The 16498-nt window shown below is 39.0% G+C and overlaps 1 protein-coding gene across 1 annotated transcript in view; it reads right to left on the bottom strand.

Annotated features, from left to right (window-relative positions):
- Positions 1-4876: 4876 nt before the first annotated feature.
- LOC306694233 (A-type voltage-gated potassium channel KCND3-like) overlaps positions 4877-16498 on the bottom strand; it is a gene marked incomplete at both ends in the record, with an annotated part of 79323 nt that continues 67701 nt past the window's right edge. Inside the window, 4 exons of the mRNA XM_079156999.1 lie at positions 4877-5114; positions 5724-5968; positions 6777-6869; positions 10993-11094. Coding sequence (XP_079013125.1) covers positions 4877-5114; positions 5724-5968; positions 6777-6869; positions 10993-11094 — 678 coding nt within the window. The remainder of the gene's footprint in view (positions 5115-5723; positions 5969-6776; positions 6870-10992; positions 11095-16498) is intronic.

Raw genomic sequence — 16498 nt, 5'->3', positions numbered from 1 at the left:
GCAGCTTCACAGTCCCTTATCATCCTCAGTCATTTGGCATAGTGTAAAGAATGAACCAAACTATCAACAAAAAGCTGACTAAAGCTATGGTACAGACTGGCAAATCTTGGGTTAAAAATGATGGCTGCTGGCTGCTGTCCTAGCTGACATTAGACTTTAACCACTAATATTTCCTTCTTTGTCTGATGGGACGCCCAATTCCAACTTCTTGGGTACGGGAAAAAGGTGGTCCATTCCTTCTCTGGGACATGGACGCAGCTTTAGGTGACTATGCAGTCGCTCTGATTGACAGATTTAATGACATCTATGGTGATATTTCTTTGTCTCTCCCTCTCCCCAGTGAAAATCCTATATGCATGACTTCCAATCTGGACAGATGGTCCTGGTCAAATCCTTGAATCCCAGAAACCTTGAAGACGCAACCACAATATCAAAATATCCCTAAAAGTATACAATGTCATAGAAATATCATAGTATACTATGCAAGTATAGTATATCATAAAAATATAGTATAAAATCTTAAAAATGTATTAGTATCGTATGTCATGAAGATGTCATGTTAAAAGTCATACTATAATATATTCTATAAAATGTCATAGTATACCATAGTATGGTATGTCATAACAATGTTTAGAATGACATTAAAAAATGACATACAAATATTTTTAAAAAACTGTCACAGTATAGTGTGGCCTAACAAATATCACGGTATATTAAGTCATAAAAACATTGTAAAAAAATCATTCCATTGTAAATTAGAAAAATGTCATAATATAGTATGTCATGAATGATGCATATAAACTGTCATAGTAGAGTATTTCATAAAATGTAAAACGTAATACATTTCCCAGTATAGTAAGCCTAATACTATTATAGTATGTCAAAAAAATGTAATAAAGAATATTATGGTGTAGTTAGTCCATAAATGTAAAAAACAATATCCTGGTATACCTAAAATTGTAAAAATGTCATATTATTGTATGTCATAGATATGTCAAAAAAAAACGTTATAGTATAATATGCTATTTGAAACATGCCACAACAATGTTACCGTATAGTTATGCATAAAAATGTTTTAAAACATGTCGTAGTATAGAGTAGAATACCAAGAAAAATGTCATAATATAGTATGCTAAAAAATCCTACAAATAGTATTGTATTCTGTCATAAAACTCAATTTCATAACTTAGAAAATGTTGTGAAAGTATGTTGTGAAAATGTAAAAAATGTCATAGTATGCCATAAAAAATCACAAAAATATTTCCAACAGCAAAAGTCACAATAGAGCTAACAGTGTTTAGCTGAGTGGTAGCCAGAGGGTGGCCGCTACGCTTCCACAACAACATTATCAACTGTAACCGCCTTATGAGCGCCGTGCAGAGTGGCGACCGTGAGCTAACCAGCGGGGCACGCTCACGTGCACGAACATGCACGGACATCAACAAAGCAGGTAGAAGCTCAGTACCCTGAAGAAGGCTGTCATGTCGAAAATGTAGGTAAATTATTAAATATTTTTTGCATTGTAGCTACAAGTATGCGATTTTTCCTTTACACAGAAGCTCAGACAACACACACAGAGGGAGAGCTGTGTGGAAAAACATGACTGAAACATAAAAATAACTCTTCACTACAAATATATATCCCTTAACGTGTTTTGATGCTGGTGACAGGATCGGGAAGAAAGATGACACTCGATTGTTGTGGTAGATTTTAATTCTCATCTGACACTTCATAGCTTTTATAACAAATAACCCGACAGAATACTAAAACACAGCTAACAGACAAAAAAAGCTCAGTTCAAAAGGAAAAAAAAGATAAGAAACTACACAAACGGCAATGCCAAGACTTTTAAAAAAGTGACCCCCACAATGCCTTTTGAAGTCAAGTCCATCATATAATGACAACAAGTAATCATCATACAGCATGAGAGAAGTGCTTTCTGTTGTTGAAGCATGGTGGTGATCAATGATAAAAGCCCTACTGTGTAGATACTGTGTCAACCAAGATCCAAGTTATGAACATAACAGAGCAGACGCTCATTATTAACATTGAGAGGAGAAATGATCAAATTTTTTTTTTTTAATAAAGCAGCATAAGGAGTACTGCTACTTTGTTGTTCTTGCAAAGAATGGACAAGTTACCGTTTTGGCACACCTTGGTTTTTAAACGTGACAAAATACAGGAAAGCAACACAAAGTATACCAATACATTCAAAACAATTTCACTTAGTGCTTCATGATCGAAAAAACACAAAGTTTAATCGTAGTTCCGCTTTAGCAAAACAACATAGACGAATAAACACATTGTTTATTTCATACAAATAACAATTGCACAACTTGGCAAGTAGACACAAACTATTTCAAACACCATCCGTCTATCAACTTTAAATGAACAACAATGTGCAACAGGATATAATTAATATATTAATGCAGGAGTAAGGCCATGAACCAGAACAAATCATTTTAATCCATTTTCAATCATTTAGTTTTAAAGGTCAGAATGCATGATTTCTGCCATTCTGTGACGATCTTTGGGATTATCATGATTGATGATTATTAACCGCCTATTGTTAAGCTTCCAATTTCTTATTGACCTTGGAAGTAGTTTGACAGAACAATCACAACTCATGGTCCTCTAAATGCCTTTTGTTGAGGCTTTCAACCATATCTCATGAAATGGAATACAACACTAATAATTGTGGTTTTCTTTAGTGTATAATTACTTGAAAAATAATAATTGTTGTGACCTTAGAATGAGCCTTTTATATTTTACATATAGAGCCACCATGTTTCTACAGTAAACCTAACACTTGCTCTTTAAAGGGCCATTCGAGTTTGTGTCGGCCACTGTAGTTCTCCCACACGTGTGGCACACGGGGGACGTTTCAGTTGGTTGCAATCTGCAACCTCACTGCTAGATGCCGCCAAATCCTACACACTGCACCTTTAAGATGCAAGCAAATCTTATGCATATCAACTTTCTTTTTTCTTTACTCCAAGACTGAAAAACTGTGTTATACAGTTGTAACATCTGGAAATCTAGTAAAGAGGACCTGGGAGGAGTCGGGATTATTCTATCAAACAAGCGTATTCCTGCGTATTCTCAATTACTTGCTTTCTTTACAATTGTATATTTAAAGTTTTAAAGTACATTTATAACTTTAAAAAACAGAACTTACTTTCAAGTTGCCACTTCATGAACACACTGTAGTCAGCTGTGAAATACTATCTCTTCATTGACAGTTTAACTAAGTCCACAAAAATGGTACAATTTGGACTTTGTTAGAATTGATCAAAAGACAAAAAGAGAGAGAAGATGACAAAATAAAATTTCCAGCTAAAACAAGAATGATTGGATTCGCCAAAATCATTTTTATAATTGCATAATTCACCCTTGTTCTCTCCATTTTAATAGTCTATAAATAATCAGTTTTCATGTTGTTTCTTAGTTTCAGTTTAGTTCCAATCACATTGAAATCAACTGGATACGATTTAATTACTTTAAGGGATAAGGCAGGACATATTCAATATTCGACCAACAAATCCAATGAAAAGATCAAAATCAACAATAAATCAATCCTACTAACAAGTATTGTCAATGCAGCAAAGGCTTGTGTCCCATAGATCGATAAAACACATCAGTGAGCCACACAAGATGACATGTTTCATTACAGTAAACCAGGGCACTGTAGTTTATTTCCCATATACACTGTCATGCTGCTGTCACTTGAACTCTAAATTCATCCGCAGCCTAAAATAGTCCAAAATAACTGCACTAAATACTCATGTTTGAGTCATTTTTGCTAGAAACTGCAATGCCCAGTATTTGAGAGGATTACAAACCTTTTTATTTATTTATTTAAAAAAGAAAATGCTTTTTTAATCATCAGTAGAAACACATAGGTTTGAGTCCAAGAGCCACAGAGAGGGTGAGAAGGTCAGAACATTTTGAGAGACAGGCTAACACACCTCTGTGAGGTTTTCATGTGATTTATTAACAATAAGAAAAATAATAACGCTGGCCTTATTCTTTAATAACAATATAAAACCTTCACTTGTAAGTAATTGTGTGGTCAGCTGGAGGGTTTTTACTATTAAGTTGAAAACCACTGCTATGTCTCACCTCAGTATGGAAACCTATAAGTCATGAAGTCAGTGTCAGGTCAGCCTCACTCACTGAAGTCCATCTCCAGTCTGAAATTTAAACATGAAGCAACTAAAAAGCACAGTTTGGTTTGAGTCTTTGACACCATGAATAGATACAAATTTGAACAAAAAAACTCACATTTCAGCGATATGATATTAGCAGCATCGTCAGTACCGGACTTGTCAAATGCTGCTGTAAATCGTTTTTTTTTCCTTCAAAATTCTAAAGACAAACAACACGTAACACAAACGAGTCCAATCAAGTTCAAGTAAACACAGTCAACACTTTTCTTAATCTTCCTTCAAACACATTTGAAGTCAACAAAATATCCGTTTCACTATTTCACTGTGAATTCACTTTAAATTAAGTGTGAATTTGTGGTACGTCGAACAGTAGGTGCTGATGTACGGATATGCTAATTGTGCAATGTCTTCCAATTTTTTCCACAATACTTGCTGTAAAAACTTCTGTAGTGCTGTTAGAAACTATTAGAAATGCAGCGACTCCGTCCGTATCTACAGTACATACACAACATGACAAGTGTGTGGTTCTCGGTTCACATATCTTCTACCCCAGTAACGGCTCCATATCGTCTGTCATCTCTCAAACTTCTCTGGAATACAGTGCTCCTCCCGATGACCCCGTGAGACGGGACATGGTGCGTCCATAAAGGTAGTGTAACCTGTTTCGCCAGCTCCTCCTCCTTATCTTACATCCGTCAGCCAGTGAGTCACAGAGCAGAGACTTTGAAGATGTTGGTGCCAGCTGAGCTTGTTGTGGTCTGGATGCTCGGAGCTGCAGGGTGACCCGAGGCTAGGGGCGGCCTCCTCTGTGGGGCCCTGCGTAGGCTATCGGCATCCGGTGTCAAAGCGGGGGGGCTCGGGAGGCAGATGATCGCCGTGGTGATCCGGCTGCCTTTGCTGTTGAGCCTGCCGCTTTCATCGGTTTTGCGGTTGAGCTTTGAACGACTAGAGAAAGAGATAATAGACAGAATAAATACAATGTCATAATGTTCATCGAAGCACATGATGTGCAGAATACATGGAGTAGCACATAACATTATTCTGTGAACACATCATATTTGAGCCATTAACAAATAATAATAACAAAAGATATTCCACACATTTCCTCCACTTTATAATATATTGCCTAGACATCCACTGGTACCTACAGTACATGATATTTTAAAGTAAATCACTTTGCATGCAATTTTCATCTATTATAGTTTGTTGTAGTTTTAATTCCCTTATATATGTATTATGATAAGTTCTTAGTAAGTAAATAGTTGTAATTTATGGAGGTTCAGGCATTATATCTTTCAATAATAACTCTGTAAATGTAAAGGGTATTAGACACTTGTTTTTACCTTTTTAAAATGGTAATTTCATCCATATTACTGCAAACTTTTTTTCTTAAATCTTTACTTGTATATAGCTTTACACCTGAACCGACCATTCAAGTGGAAACATTGTGGGCAGCTTAATCGTAAACTATTTTACCCTCATAAAGTTGGCAGAATTCAGCTAAGTATGCAAAGCCTCTGTCTCCCCTCCGATGCTGCTATCCTCTACTTTTACCTGGCGGTGTGTGATGGTGGATCACCAAACTGTATGTGGATGGCACTGAGCTCCTGCAGGGGGCCCTGGTATGTTGGGATGGGATGGCTGCAGGGCAGAGGAGTGTTTCTCTTTACCCTGCGGCTACAGCAGGTACCCACAGAGCTGTCCTGGCTGGATATAGAGGGGCTACGTGACGGGTAGGTCTGTAGCGCTGTCTCTAAACAGTTCTGCTCGTACATCTGCTCATCCACAAACACATGAGCCTGGAGAGAAGAGAGAAGATGGTGGTTTAAATACACATGGAGGTATTGGTGCAGACAGAGAGGAAAACTGAATGTGAAGTAAATAAAAAACAGACTCATGGGACCCGAGTGATGTACGAAACAGTTTGACTAATAAATACACAGAAGAAAGATGATACTGATTAGATAATACTGATTATAATAATAAACTAATGGTAAATTCACAAACTCATTTAGTATATTTGCAGAATGGAGAGCGGATCCAGTGCCTCTGTTCTGTACATATTTATGTTTTTTTGACACCAAAACCTTTTGCAAAACAGCAGCTCTCAGAATTCTAGTCTTTAAAGGGTACAATGAGTCAGAACATCCAAATCCGGTCCAAAAGGTCCAAATCACTGTGTGCAGACAGGATTAACCTCTATTTACACAAAATGTCAAGTGAAAAGTTTTATGTAAACATTGTGAAGCATTTTTGCCAAGCATTTGTGTCTTACTTCCAACAGATGTTGAGGCACAGATTTAACGAGCTGGAAAACATCGCTGTCATGGCAATAGACATCTTTGACAGCAATATTATACAGTACAGTAAAATATAAAATATAATAGTTATTATCATGTTTCTCTGATTACAGATTACAGTTGCCAGCACCTCTAACCCTAAAGTAATGTACATGTTGTGCACAACTTGTGTGTCTTTTTCACTGGTGTCAAAATATTATTATCATGAGTCAATACTTAAATGACTAATAACACATCATTTCAACTTCATGAATGTAGGCGGCAGATTTTTGGAGTCAAAGATAGAGAAGTGTTCCAGTGTACCTACAGTGGTTTTCTCCAGACAGTTCAGTAGGTGGTGGTGTTGGCTCTCTAACAGAGAGGTGGACTTAGTCAGCTTCTGCTCATCCTCTTCTGAATCCTTAGTAGGCCACACGCACACGCACACACACACACGCACACACACACGCACACACACACAATTGATGAATGTTGACAACTTACATTGTTAGTGTACTCATTAAAGCCTCTCACTCTGTGCACAAAATAAACTTCGTCATCAGCAATGAAAAGTCAGACGTCTTCCATTTTAAACTGGACTACCTCGGTTCGAGCTTGTTGATTTTTACTCTCATTTGCGTTATTAGCAGGTCGCCAACAACTCCTGCCGTCTGCTTTCAAATATCTTACTGGCCAATTAGTTACATAGTGGACCACATTTCTGCTTGGTGTGAATTGATGCTTCAACCTTGGCGAGTGGTTTGTTTAGAATTGTTGTCTCTATTCTGCATCTTTTGTGGCATTACTACTGTCATCGCCTCTCCTTTGGTTCCTTGTACAAGTAAGGTGCAAATGAACTCCTCCTTTTCAGTTAATTGGACTAATTCTAGTCTAAAACTGTATTGTTGCCAGCTCTCTTACTGAATTATCTAAGTAGATACCACTGAGCACTATGTGATGCGCCAGGCAGCTGAACAGTTATTGAAGTATGAAGCTTCAGAAAGTGGAAAAACACAAGAGTTGAGAATAACAGAAGAAACTGATGGAACATTTTTTTTGGTATTCCCCCAAACGAGACTTGGTTTCAAAGCTCCAGCTCCAATATAGCTTAGTCTCAAAGTAATCACAACTGCCAAAAAACATGAAAACTGAAAACAAATTAATTCCCTCTCTACAGCGCACATTGTTACTCAAAGGATTTGGGTGGGTGGTGATCCAGCCCAAGGACTCTCATTCAGACACATGAACAATACAGTGATGTGGGCACGACAAAACTACGCCTTCTGATGTCTCGATGTGCGGATCTGCCCTGTGGCAGAGGCCCTATCAAATACATTGTATAGCTAGAGACTGAGAACTGTGTCAAGTTTCAAGGTTATGCTCATGTAACAAAAGATGCTGATTTGATACAATCCACCTGGAATGTGACCCTGATTGTGTTAATCCCACTGAGGAAGTTGTTCTGAAGGTCTTGTCTTGTCTCTTAAGTGAAGAGAGGAAGTCGGTTTACTCAACTGCTGATGGCACTTTCATTTCTCCCAATGTTGTGAATATAAGCAGGTGATATGGATAACATTTATTATGGTATATGTCATTTTTTACTTCATTATAGATATAAATTGCGACATGGACACATTTTTGAAAATTCAAGTTTATATTAATCATAATTACCAGATGGGACGGCCTCTTTTTGGCTCAGGACTGTATATCATGCATGACCGTCTCCTAGAGCTTGGTAATTTCAGTCAGAGATCAGCTATTTCTTATTTTACATGGCTTGTATTGACTTAAATGGAGGAGACCTTTCTCCATTGTGATAAATTGGGCTTCTTTTTTTACCAGCTTTGAGATGATTTCCTACCGTCCACTGAGTTCGTATTTTCTAAACGTAAATTTAATGGACAGAACTTCGCCTGAATGTCTGACGGTGATATGTAGCATGCGTATCTGATTCCTAGATCAGTGTTATTCATCAGATAGATGTTGTAAATGTAAATAGGTAATGTGAAATCCCATATTGCCATGAGACAGTCCTGCATATTGATTTGCTGCACTATCTACAATGACACACCAATTCAAGAGCTGATGTTTTTGTAAATGAGCTTACAACAATCAATTATGGGTGGGTGATATGCCACGATGATACAAATTTGGTCAAGCAGTGCCATGCCCTACTCTGGTACTGTAGGCACATCTCTGGGGGTATTTATTAGACCCGTGTGTGGCAATGTTGAAAATACAAAGATCTGATTTGTTTCAGATCGGAATTACCACCCTGTGGTGGTATGCCTCCGCCAATCAGTGAAGTTGCGGTTTACATCCACGTATGTCCAAAATGTCATCACATCATCATTTTACCCTATTAGACATTTGTGTAAAATTGTCATAATAACCATTTTAATTCTTGTGTTACGGCCAGAAGGCATACAAATCTGCCATTCGGGCATTGATTGGGCCTCAACCACTGGAGCATATCGGAACTAATTCTGTCACTCTGAAGTAAAAAGAGTAAATTAAAAAGCACCTAAGGGATAAAGCTGTATGGTCTTTCTTTGCAAGGCTATAATAAAACTTGACAGAATTATCAATAAATCACCCTCTATGAGAATGGGCCGGTGATTTGGGTAGCAAATAAATGGCTGTCAGAAAATTAAAAAGCCTTCGAGGTAAACAGAAAAAGACCATCAGACCAGAACTTCTAATCTACATATGAGAGAACCAGTCATTCTGTCATATATCCCCACTCACTCCCACCCAGACCCACGCAGCGCTACTGACTGACTGACAGCAGTGACGCCACCGTAATTTGATGCGGCAGGACTCTGGCAGCCTCATCACACACATGCAGAGGGATGTGGGTCGCTCAGCACTCACAGATGGCATTTATATGATAATTCTAACCACTTCCAGACACCCATGAGCTTTCACACTGGACTCGATTAGATCCAAATGCATTTTATGAACCATCTGCAAGGAAGGGAGTGTGTCACTGAAAGCAGAGTGATGGACTGGATGGAAGGGATATAGGCAATTTGCTCATACATTACCAAACACATTTTTCCATGGTAGTGACGAGTTATGAAGAAAAAAGTGTTAAATAAGAGCGGAAGAGAACATGGTGGTGGATGCTTACTTTAAAAAGTAGACAGTTGGTTGATGTCTGCAAGTGGAGATAAAGAGAAGTACATGTCAATAGTTGTTTGTTAAGAAACACACTTATTTGCTTTCTTGCAGAGAGTTAGATGAGAAGATCAATACCTTGTGTCTGTGTGTTCAGTTCAGTACGGAGCTAGATCCAGGAGATAATTTGCTCGGCTTGATCAGAGTTAAAAAATACCCAAAAGTTAATCCAGGCTAGCTGTTTCTCCCCGTTTCCAGTCTGTGCACTAAACTAAGCGTATTGCCGGGCTTTGGTCCTGTACTAGGACTGAGCAATTTGGAAAAAGTATCTAATTCCGATTAATTTAACTGATATTGTAATTGCGATATGATTCACGATATTGGAGGGAATGGTTATTTTTCTTTCATTAATATCAAAATGATGAGGATCTGTACCAAACGCATTTTTTCTGTCTGTCCAAAGAGCCAGATATTTCCCTCAGGGGAAGGTAGACTGAAAGAGTGACTATAGAGTGAATATACATCACATTTTCCAAGTGATCAGAAACATGACTTTAAACGAATGCTCTGTGTCTGCTGGACGTGTATATATGCAGCCGTTTGCTCACAACTTTATCGACGATTGTGTTTACAACTTGTTTCAGCTGCCCCTGAGTCGCCACAAAATATTGCAGACTTAAGGTACAATGGTGACAAAAGACAAGAACATAACAACACTGCAGTTGTCTATACTGTAATCATAGAGGAGGAACGACAAAAAACATTTTGTACCTTTTGTGGGAACAGGAGTTTGGGTGATTTTAAGTACTCCGCTGCCTCACTGTTCACTGCTGCCGTTTGAAGTTTACCGCAGCATCTTTTATTAATGCACTAACCATCTAATTATCACTAAGAGCGACACAACAACCGCGGAAAGTAAAACAGCCTCCGTTGTCTGACTTTGCCCGTTTTACAGACATGGATGAAATAAAGTCGAAGACTGAAAGACAACCAAGAAAAGTACTTTGTGTGATTACACCGATAACGTTGGTTGTTGGAAAAACTCCTCTGCTATCACCCCTGCCCCGCATAATAACCAGAATGTAATGACTCCAACTTCTGTTGCTCTTTTAGAACCTCTAAAATACTTCTAAATTGTCCTTTGCTTAATTACAGCAGTAATTGTTTGTCACTTTGTGTGTGTGTGTGTGTCTGGATGTTTGTGTACTGCAGACGTGAAGTTGCTGCTTCCAAGCTGTTGCATTGTAGTGAACTGAAATAATTAGTAGAATGGTGTTTGACAAGGAACAATATAATTAATTTCGCACACTGAATTATAATCTGCTGACATTTCACATTTTTTTATTTTAAATTACTTTGCAGTAATCATCGCGCCCACTTTGCTGTTGATGGTTCTTAGTGTTCAGGTTGGAGGTTGTTCTCACCGTCAGCTCCAGCAGTTCGTTGAGCAGTCCGTTGCGTTTGCTGTGGAGGAAGGCGTCGGCGCTGCCGGAGTTGGATATTCTTATCCTGGCCAGTCTGGCTTTCTAGGCGTGGGAAGAAGAAGAGGTCACAGCATCAGACAGGGTGGGCGGGAGGTCACAGAAGATGACTAATGCAGTATAATCTGGTGAGAAACTGCCAACTCATGAACCAAGTTGTGTAGTAATTGAGAACAGTATAATGCATGACAACAGACCTCTAAATACACTACTCCTCAACATACACTACATGCTCCAAAGTGTGTAGACTGGATTCAGTGGCAACTATTTAAATTACCAGTTTATCTAATTATATCAAGTTATTGTTCAGGCAAAAGAACATATGGTATATTATAAAACCATATTAACAGTCTTGCTTGAAGATGTCACCTTGGGAATTATAAACCAATGGATACCATTTTATTCTCTATTTTCTGACATTTCTTAAATGATATAACTAATTGATAATTGTCAAAGACAAAAGAAATATAGAAATCAATTGTCAAAAAATAAGAATTAGTCATGAAAGTATTCGTGTTGAAGGGACAGAAGTAGATTTTCCAATAAAAACTCCCTGAAACAAAAGCAGATGAATCTCCCATAATGATTTAATACCGTTTCTTTTTCTTTCATTGAATGATTCTGTGATATTCTAAATTGCCGTTCATTTCTATCCACTACACTGTACAGTGAGGCCAACAACCACTTTGTGGAAGCTATTTAGGATCCAAATGAAGAATAAGAAAGAAAGCCTCTTTGAAGCTGCAATTTATTTTGAGTGAGTCCGCAATCTAAAAGATTTCAGTTTGATCCTTCAAATGTCGGGTAATGAAGATTCAAACTAAACCACAAACCACAAGAAAAATCTAACCGCAAAACGAAGCAAAGCCCACCTGCTGATGTCGTCTGTCTGCAACTGAGTTACAACAAATGGACGATTTACTGCATTAGTGGTGGTTCTGCCCATAAGAGGCTGACCAGTTAACGACAACGCACCTGTCTGCTGAACATAAAATTGTGTTAAATTTCAAAGCCCGTTTCCCAGCTCCTCTTTGTCTACAATGAGGCGTAGCAAAAACAGATAAATGTGATAACCCCTCCAACAGAGAGATGTGATTACTGAACAGAGCGAGGGTGAGAGAGAGAGAGCCAGACAGGAAATGAGAGAGAAATCGGATTGGGAATTTCTTGAAATGAAGAGGATATTAGGACGACTGTATACGATATACGGCTGCATCAAGTGCCTCTGGACACGTAGGGTGAGAGATTTCTTTAACCTTGTCCTGACGCTCTCTCTATCTCTCTGATAAATGCATTTCAGTTAAGGGAGACAGGAGGAGCAATATCTGCTTCCCAGACGTGAATAAGAAGTAATGGAATTACTTCAGAAAACGTCCGTCAGATTGTAGGTACCTGTGAAGGTGTGAGGAATGCTGGAGACTCAGATGCAGTGATAATGATTGTGTTTGTACGTGCACAGTATGTGAAATGGAGAGAAAGAGGGGGAGGGGGAGGGGGAGGGGGGAGAGAGACAGCCATTAACTTCTTCTTTCTACGCAGCTTCAGCTAAAGTGTGAATGAATTTGAAAGGGAAAGCGCTGTCGTTGGCTGCCTGCGTTTCTTATTGATCAAAAGCTCGACTTGACACGAGAAAAGAAAAAAAAAAATATGAAAGAATAACTAACTCTGATCCTACTGATGTGGTGATGGGTATTTCATCATCTCTGATCGTCCACTGAGCCCAAATGGTTGTCTCAGGAATCTTTACTCTGAGCTGATGAAATTCTGAATTTGTTTAGAGGTCTGAGCAAGTCAAGTTTGGTGAAGTCTTAAGACACAAGTTTTAAGTCTAATACCAAGCCAAGTCCAGGTCCATGTCATCATCAAGTCTCATGTTAAGATGTAAAGGATATGGCTGGTGTTTAATATTCTTCTTTTCTGTCAAAAATGGGATAGTTTGTCCCTCTCAATGCTTTATGACTTGCCTCGCCTCGCTGTAGCTCTCACCCCCAAGCCTGTGCGTTCCAACTGAAGAAGTCAATTATTTTTAAGGGATAGTCCAGCGATTGTTTTGTATTGCATTTCAATAAAATCAGTGCAGCAGAGTCCAAAATGGCCCTACTTTTAGTCCTTAATGTGGGTTTAGCTCCAAAGATCCTGGATCATACATGTCCCATTTTGCAACCAATAGCATCTTTAAGATAGACCCTTCCTGCTTGGTAATTTTCTTCATCTATCAAACACAGGCTTTCTGTTATAAATGCGTAGTCGCCCGGCCCAACCCTGATTACATTGTTATTTTCTCAGACCCCCATCACTAAAAGACACAATACAACTATTTTCAGTGGTTGATTAGATGAGTAACCTTTTAAAATCAGGGTATGAAAAGGCTCAATCATTTCTTTAAATAGCTGGGCGCTGCATTTTTTAGCAGTCGTTACTCAAGCAGGAGTAAAGTGCGTTACTGGCCACCTGTGGATTCATATACATTTCCTGCGCTAGTGAGTGTTCACGGCAGCAGGATGGTGTCTGTGGGATTGGCTGAAATAAACTACAGTGCCCATGATCGCAGTAAAGAAGGAACATTTCCCCAAGTGCAACTATATATGTCGCATTGATGCATTTCTGGGCAACAATTGAGGTTGATGAGGAAGTTTTTCATGTCTGGCGAACTTCTTTGAGGTAAATTATAGTCTGTTCAGAGACTGGCCTAATGGAGCTCCTCGACACTCTGTTCAAAGCCCGGTGATGATGGATTCTTGTGATTTTACCTTTTTTTTTTTATATACGTGGGCTAGTTCACCGAGAAAATCAAGCCGTATACTTGCTCCAACATTACCACCCTCAGTCCAACAGTCAGACAGTCAGACTACAGCAGTCCAGGGAAAAAGGCATGAAATGTTCAGCTCGCAGACAAGTGAGCCTTGAAACTGCTGCATATAGAGACTCTCTTTTTTTCTCCTCTCCTTTACCCCAATCAGCCTCTCTCCAACCAACTTCCCCGCTTCGCTTTCTCTGACCGTCTCCTTTGTGTTCTCTTTCTGCTTTTTACTTCTTGTCCGACCTCCTTCTCTCTTTCCTCACTTTCTCCTGCCATCCTGTTTTGCCCTAACGTCTCCGGTCATTTTTATTTTCTTCAACATCCTGCCATATCTCAGTGCAGCTCCACTTGACATCGCTCTCCCATTACCGGTGTGACCTCAGTCCATTCACTGCCTCGACGTTCACGACACTCTGATGGCGACTTCGCTGCACCGCTTTGTTGTGCAGTGATAAAAAAAGAAAAACCTGTCTTCTTCTTTTGGAAACCTCAGGGAATTAGGCACATTAGTATCAGGGGTTGTTTCACGGATTTGTTATGCCATCTGTGTGTGACTGAACATGAAGAGGACACACTGCACTCTACACCGAGGCCCGCACACACACACACACACACACACACACACACACACACACACACACACACACACACACACACACACACACACACACACACACACACACACACACACACTATAAAGTAGTTAGTAGGGAACGACTATCATTAAATCTAATTTAGATTCTCTACTTTCTATTTCCTGACTGTGAAGCTACAATTGGTACATGAGAAGACCTTTTTGTACAGTCAAATCCCCAGATGACTATATAATTGTAATGGGAGCCTGGAGCAGCCTGTTGTTAGAGAAGAATGAAGACGAATGAGACCTAGAGAGGAAGGTAAGGCCAGGAGAGATGGGGTAATAGAGAGAGGGAGAGCGAATGAACAGGGTTAAAAAAAAAAATCTTTTTTATATACAATCTTTCCTACTTTTCCTCCTTCTCTTTCTGTTCACAAACTCATACTATCAGGGAAAACAAGTGGCACATGTGGCTATAAAAGCGGTTTTATGTGAATTGGTAAATAAAATTGCTCACAGGTGCATGGTAAATGTGTTGGTGGCTTGCTAACCTTTTACAGTTGTGGGCATAAATACAAGATAAGAACAGACAATTGCACAAACCAATCCAGCAAAGCAGCTCCTGCCGGCAGAGCTCCAGGTTTCCATTGTACTAATAAAATGTACTTTCCTGGCGTGGTGAAACATTCTCACGAAGAAAAAAAAGATGCACCTTTTCAACTGCTTGTGTATTGTAGATTTAACATTCAAAAACGAACTTGTTTTTGCATTTAAAACAGCTATGGCTCTAAAGCGTCTTTCAGCTGTAAAAAACCACAGCTTGCAGCTCAACCGTTCTGGTTCACAACAGATGGCTGAAAAAACCCACTTTATTCTACCTGCCCAGCACCAAGCTACAAACTAAGTTTACGAATCTGTTTGAGTAAACGATATAGTCTGACTATAGTCTGACCACTCACTGCCCAATCTGTTTACTTTACCCATTCAAAGAAGAATACCAGGGATGAGTCTATATTAGTTAGTTTGCAGGACATCAGGCCAACGTTGGTGTTAAACATTTAGAAACTTGTGCATCAGTGCTTTTCATTTCTGGTCCCCCATGAATGCAGCAAAGAAAACCTGCATTCAAATGTATTTTCATTTAAATTTCCATTTAACATCTCAGTGTTTTTATAAATGAATTCCTCATTTAAAGTGGATTATGTATCACAGAGTTTCTCCTCACTAATTTAATGGGGCGGATAAACCAGAGGAGACACTAACTCTAAAAGAACTTCATTAGAATGAGTTTTACTTTCCCTTCGTGGTCTAAAACATGTTTTACAAATACTGTTAAGAATGAGGAAAATGAAACGGTTCCCTCGGGGGAAAGCTTAAGATCCACATAAAACAATAGTTTGCACACGATTACAGAGCGCTAAATGTCCAACAGAAAGGCTGCTAGAGTGCAGATTCACCAGTCTTGAACAAGGTTGTTTGTTGCTGTTGACTTAAATGTATCTGTACTTGAATATAAAAACATCTGTGTGGCTGATTGGCCAGCAATTAAATAATGTTCATTTGGGTTATGAAATGTTTGGTAGAAGATGAGTCACACAGATAAACAGCTTCCTGAGATACTATTGAGACGGACGTCTGTCCTCGCAGCACTTTCGGTCGCTCCTGCTGTCAGTGGCTGTTGCTAGGCAACAGTTCATTCATGCCCACATACAAAAATCAATATTAAAATAATAGTCAATGAAGAGGTATTAAGTACAAGTTTTAAAAGCGTCAAGGAAAAATGTATGTAGAAATCTTATTTGCCCACATTTTCTGGTCCTTTCCTGTTTTGAAAATGATGAGTGATGGAAAGTGAGAGAAAGACCTGTAAAAAGATACGACTGTGAATGTTTACAGTTAACGCTGTGCATCAATGAGATGACGAGACGTCATCGTGCCAAACACGAGTCGGCCTTTAGCTTAGTGGTGGTGGTGACGTGAAGTCATGACACATTATTTTCTTCCAGTAGGGAAGCAGTGCGATGCTAATTTCCAGGTTGGCTTACAAAAATATGTCATCCCTGCATCCCTCT

Source organism: Pholis gunnellus (genome assembly GCF_910591455.1).
Source record: "Pholis gunnellus genome assembly, chromosome: 3".
Taxonomy (NCBI): Eukaryota; Metazoa; Chordata; class Actinopteri; order Perciformes; family Pholidae; genus Pholis; species Pholis gunnellus.
This window is presented reverse-complemented; position numbering and strand designations above follow the sequence as displayed.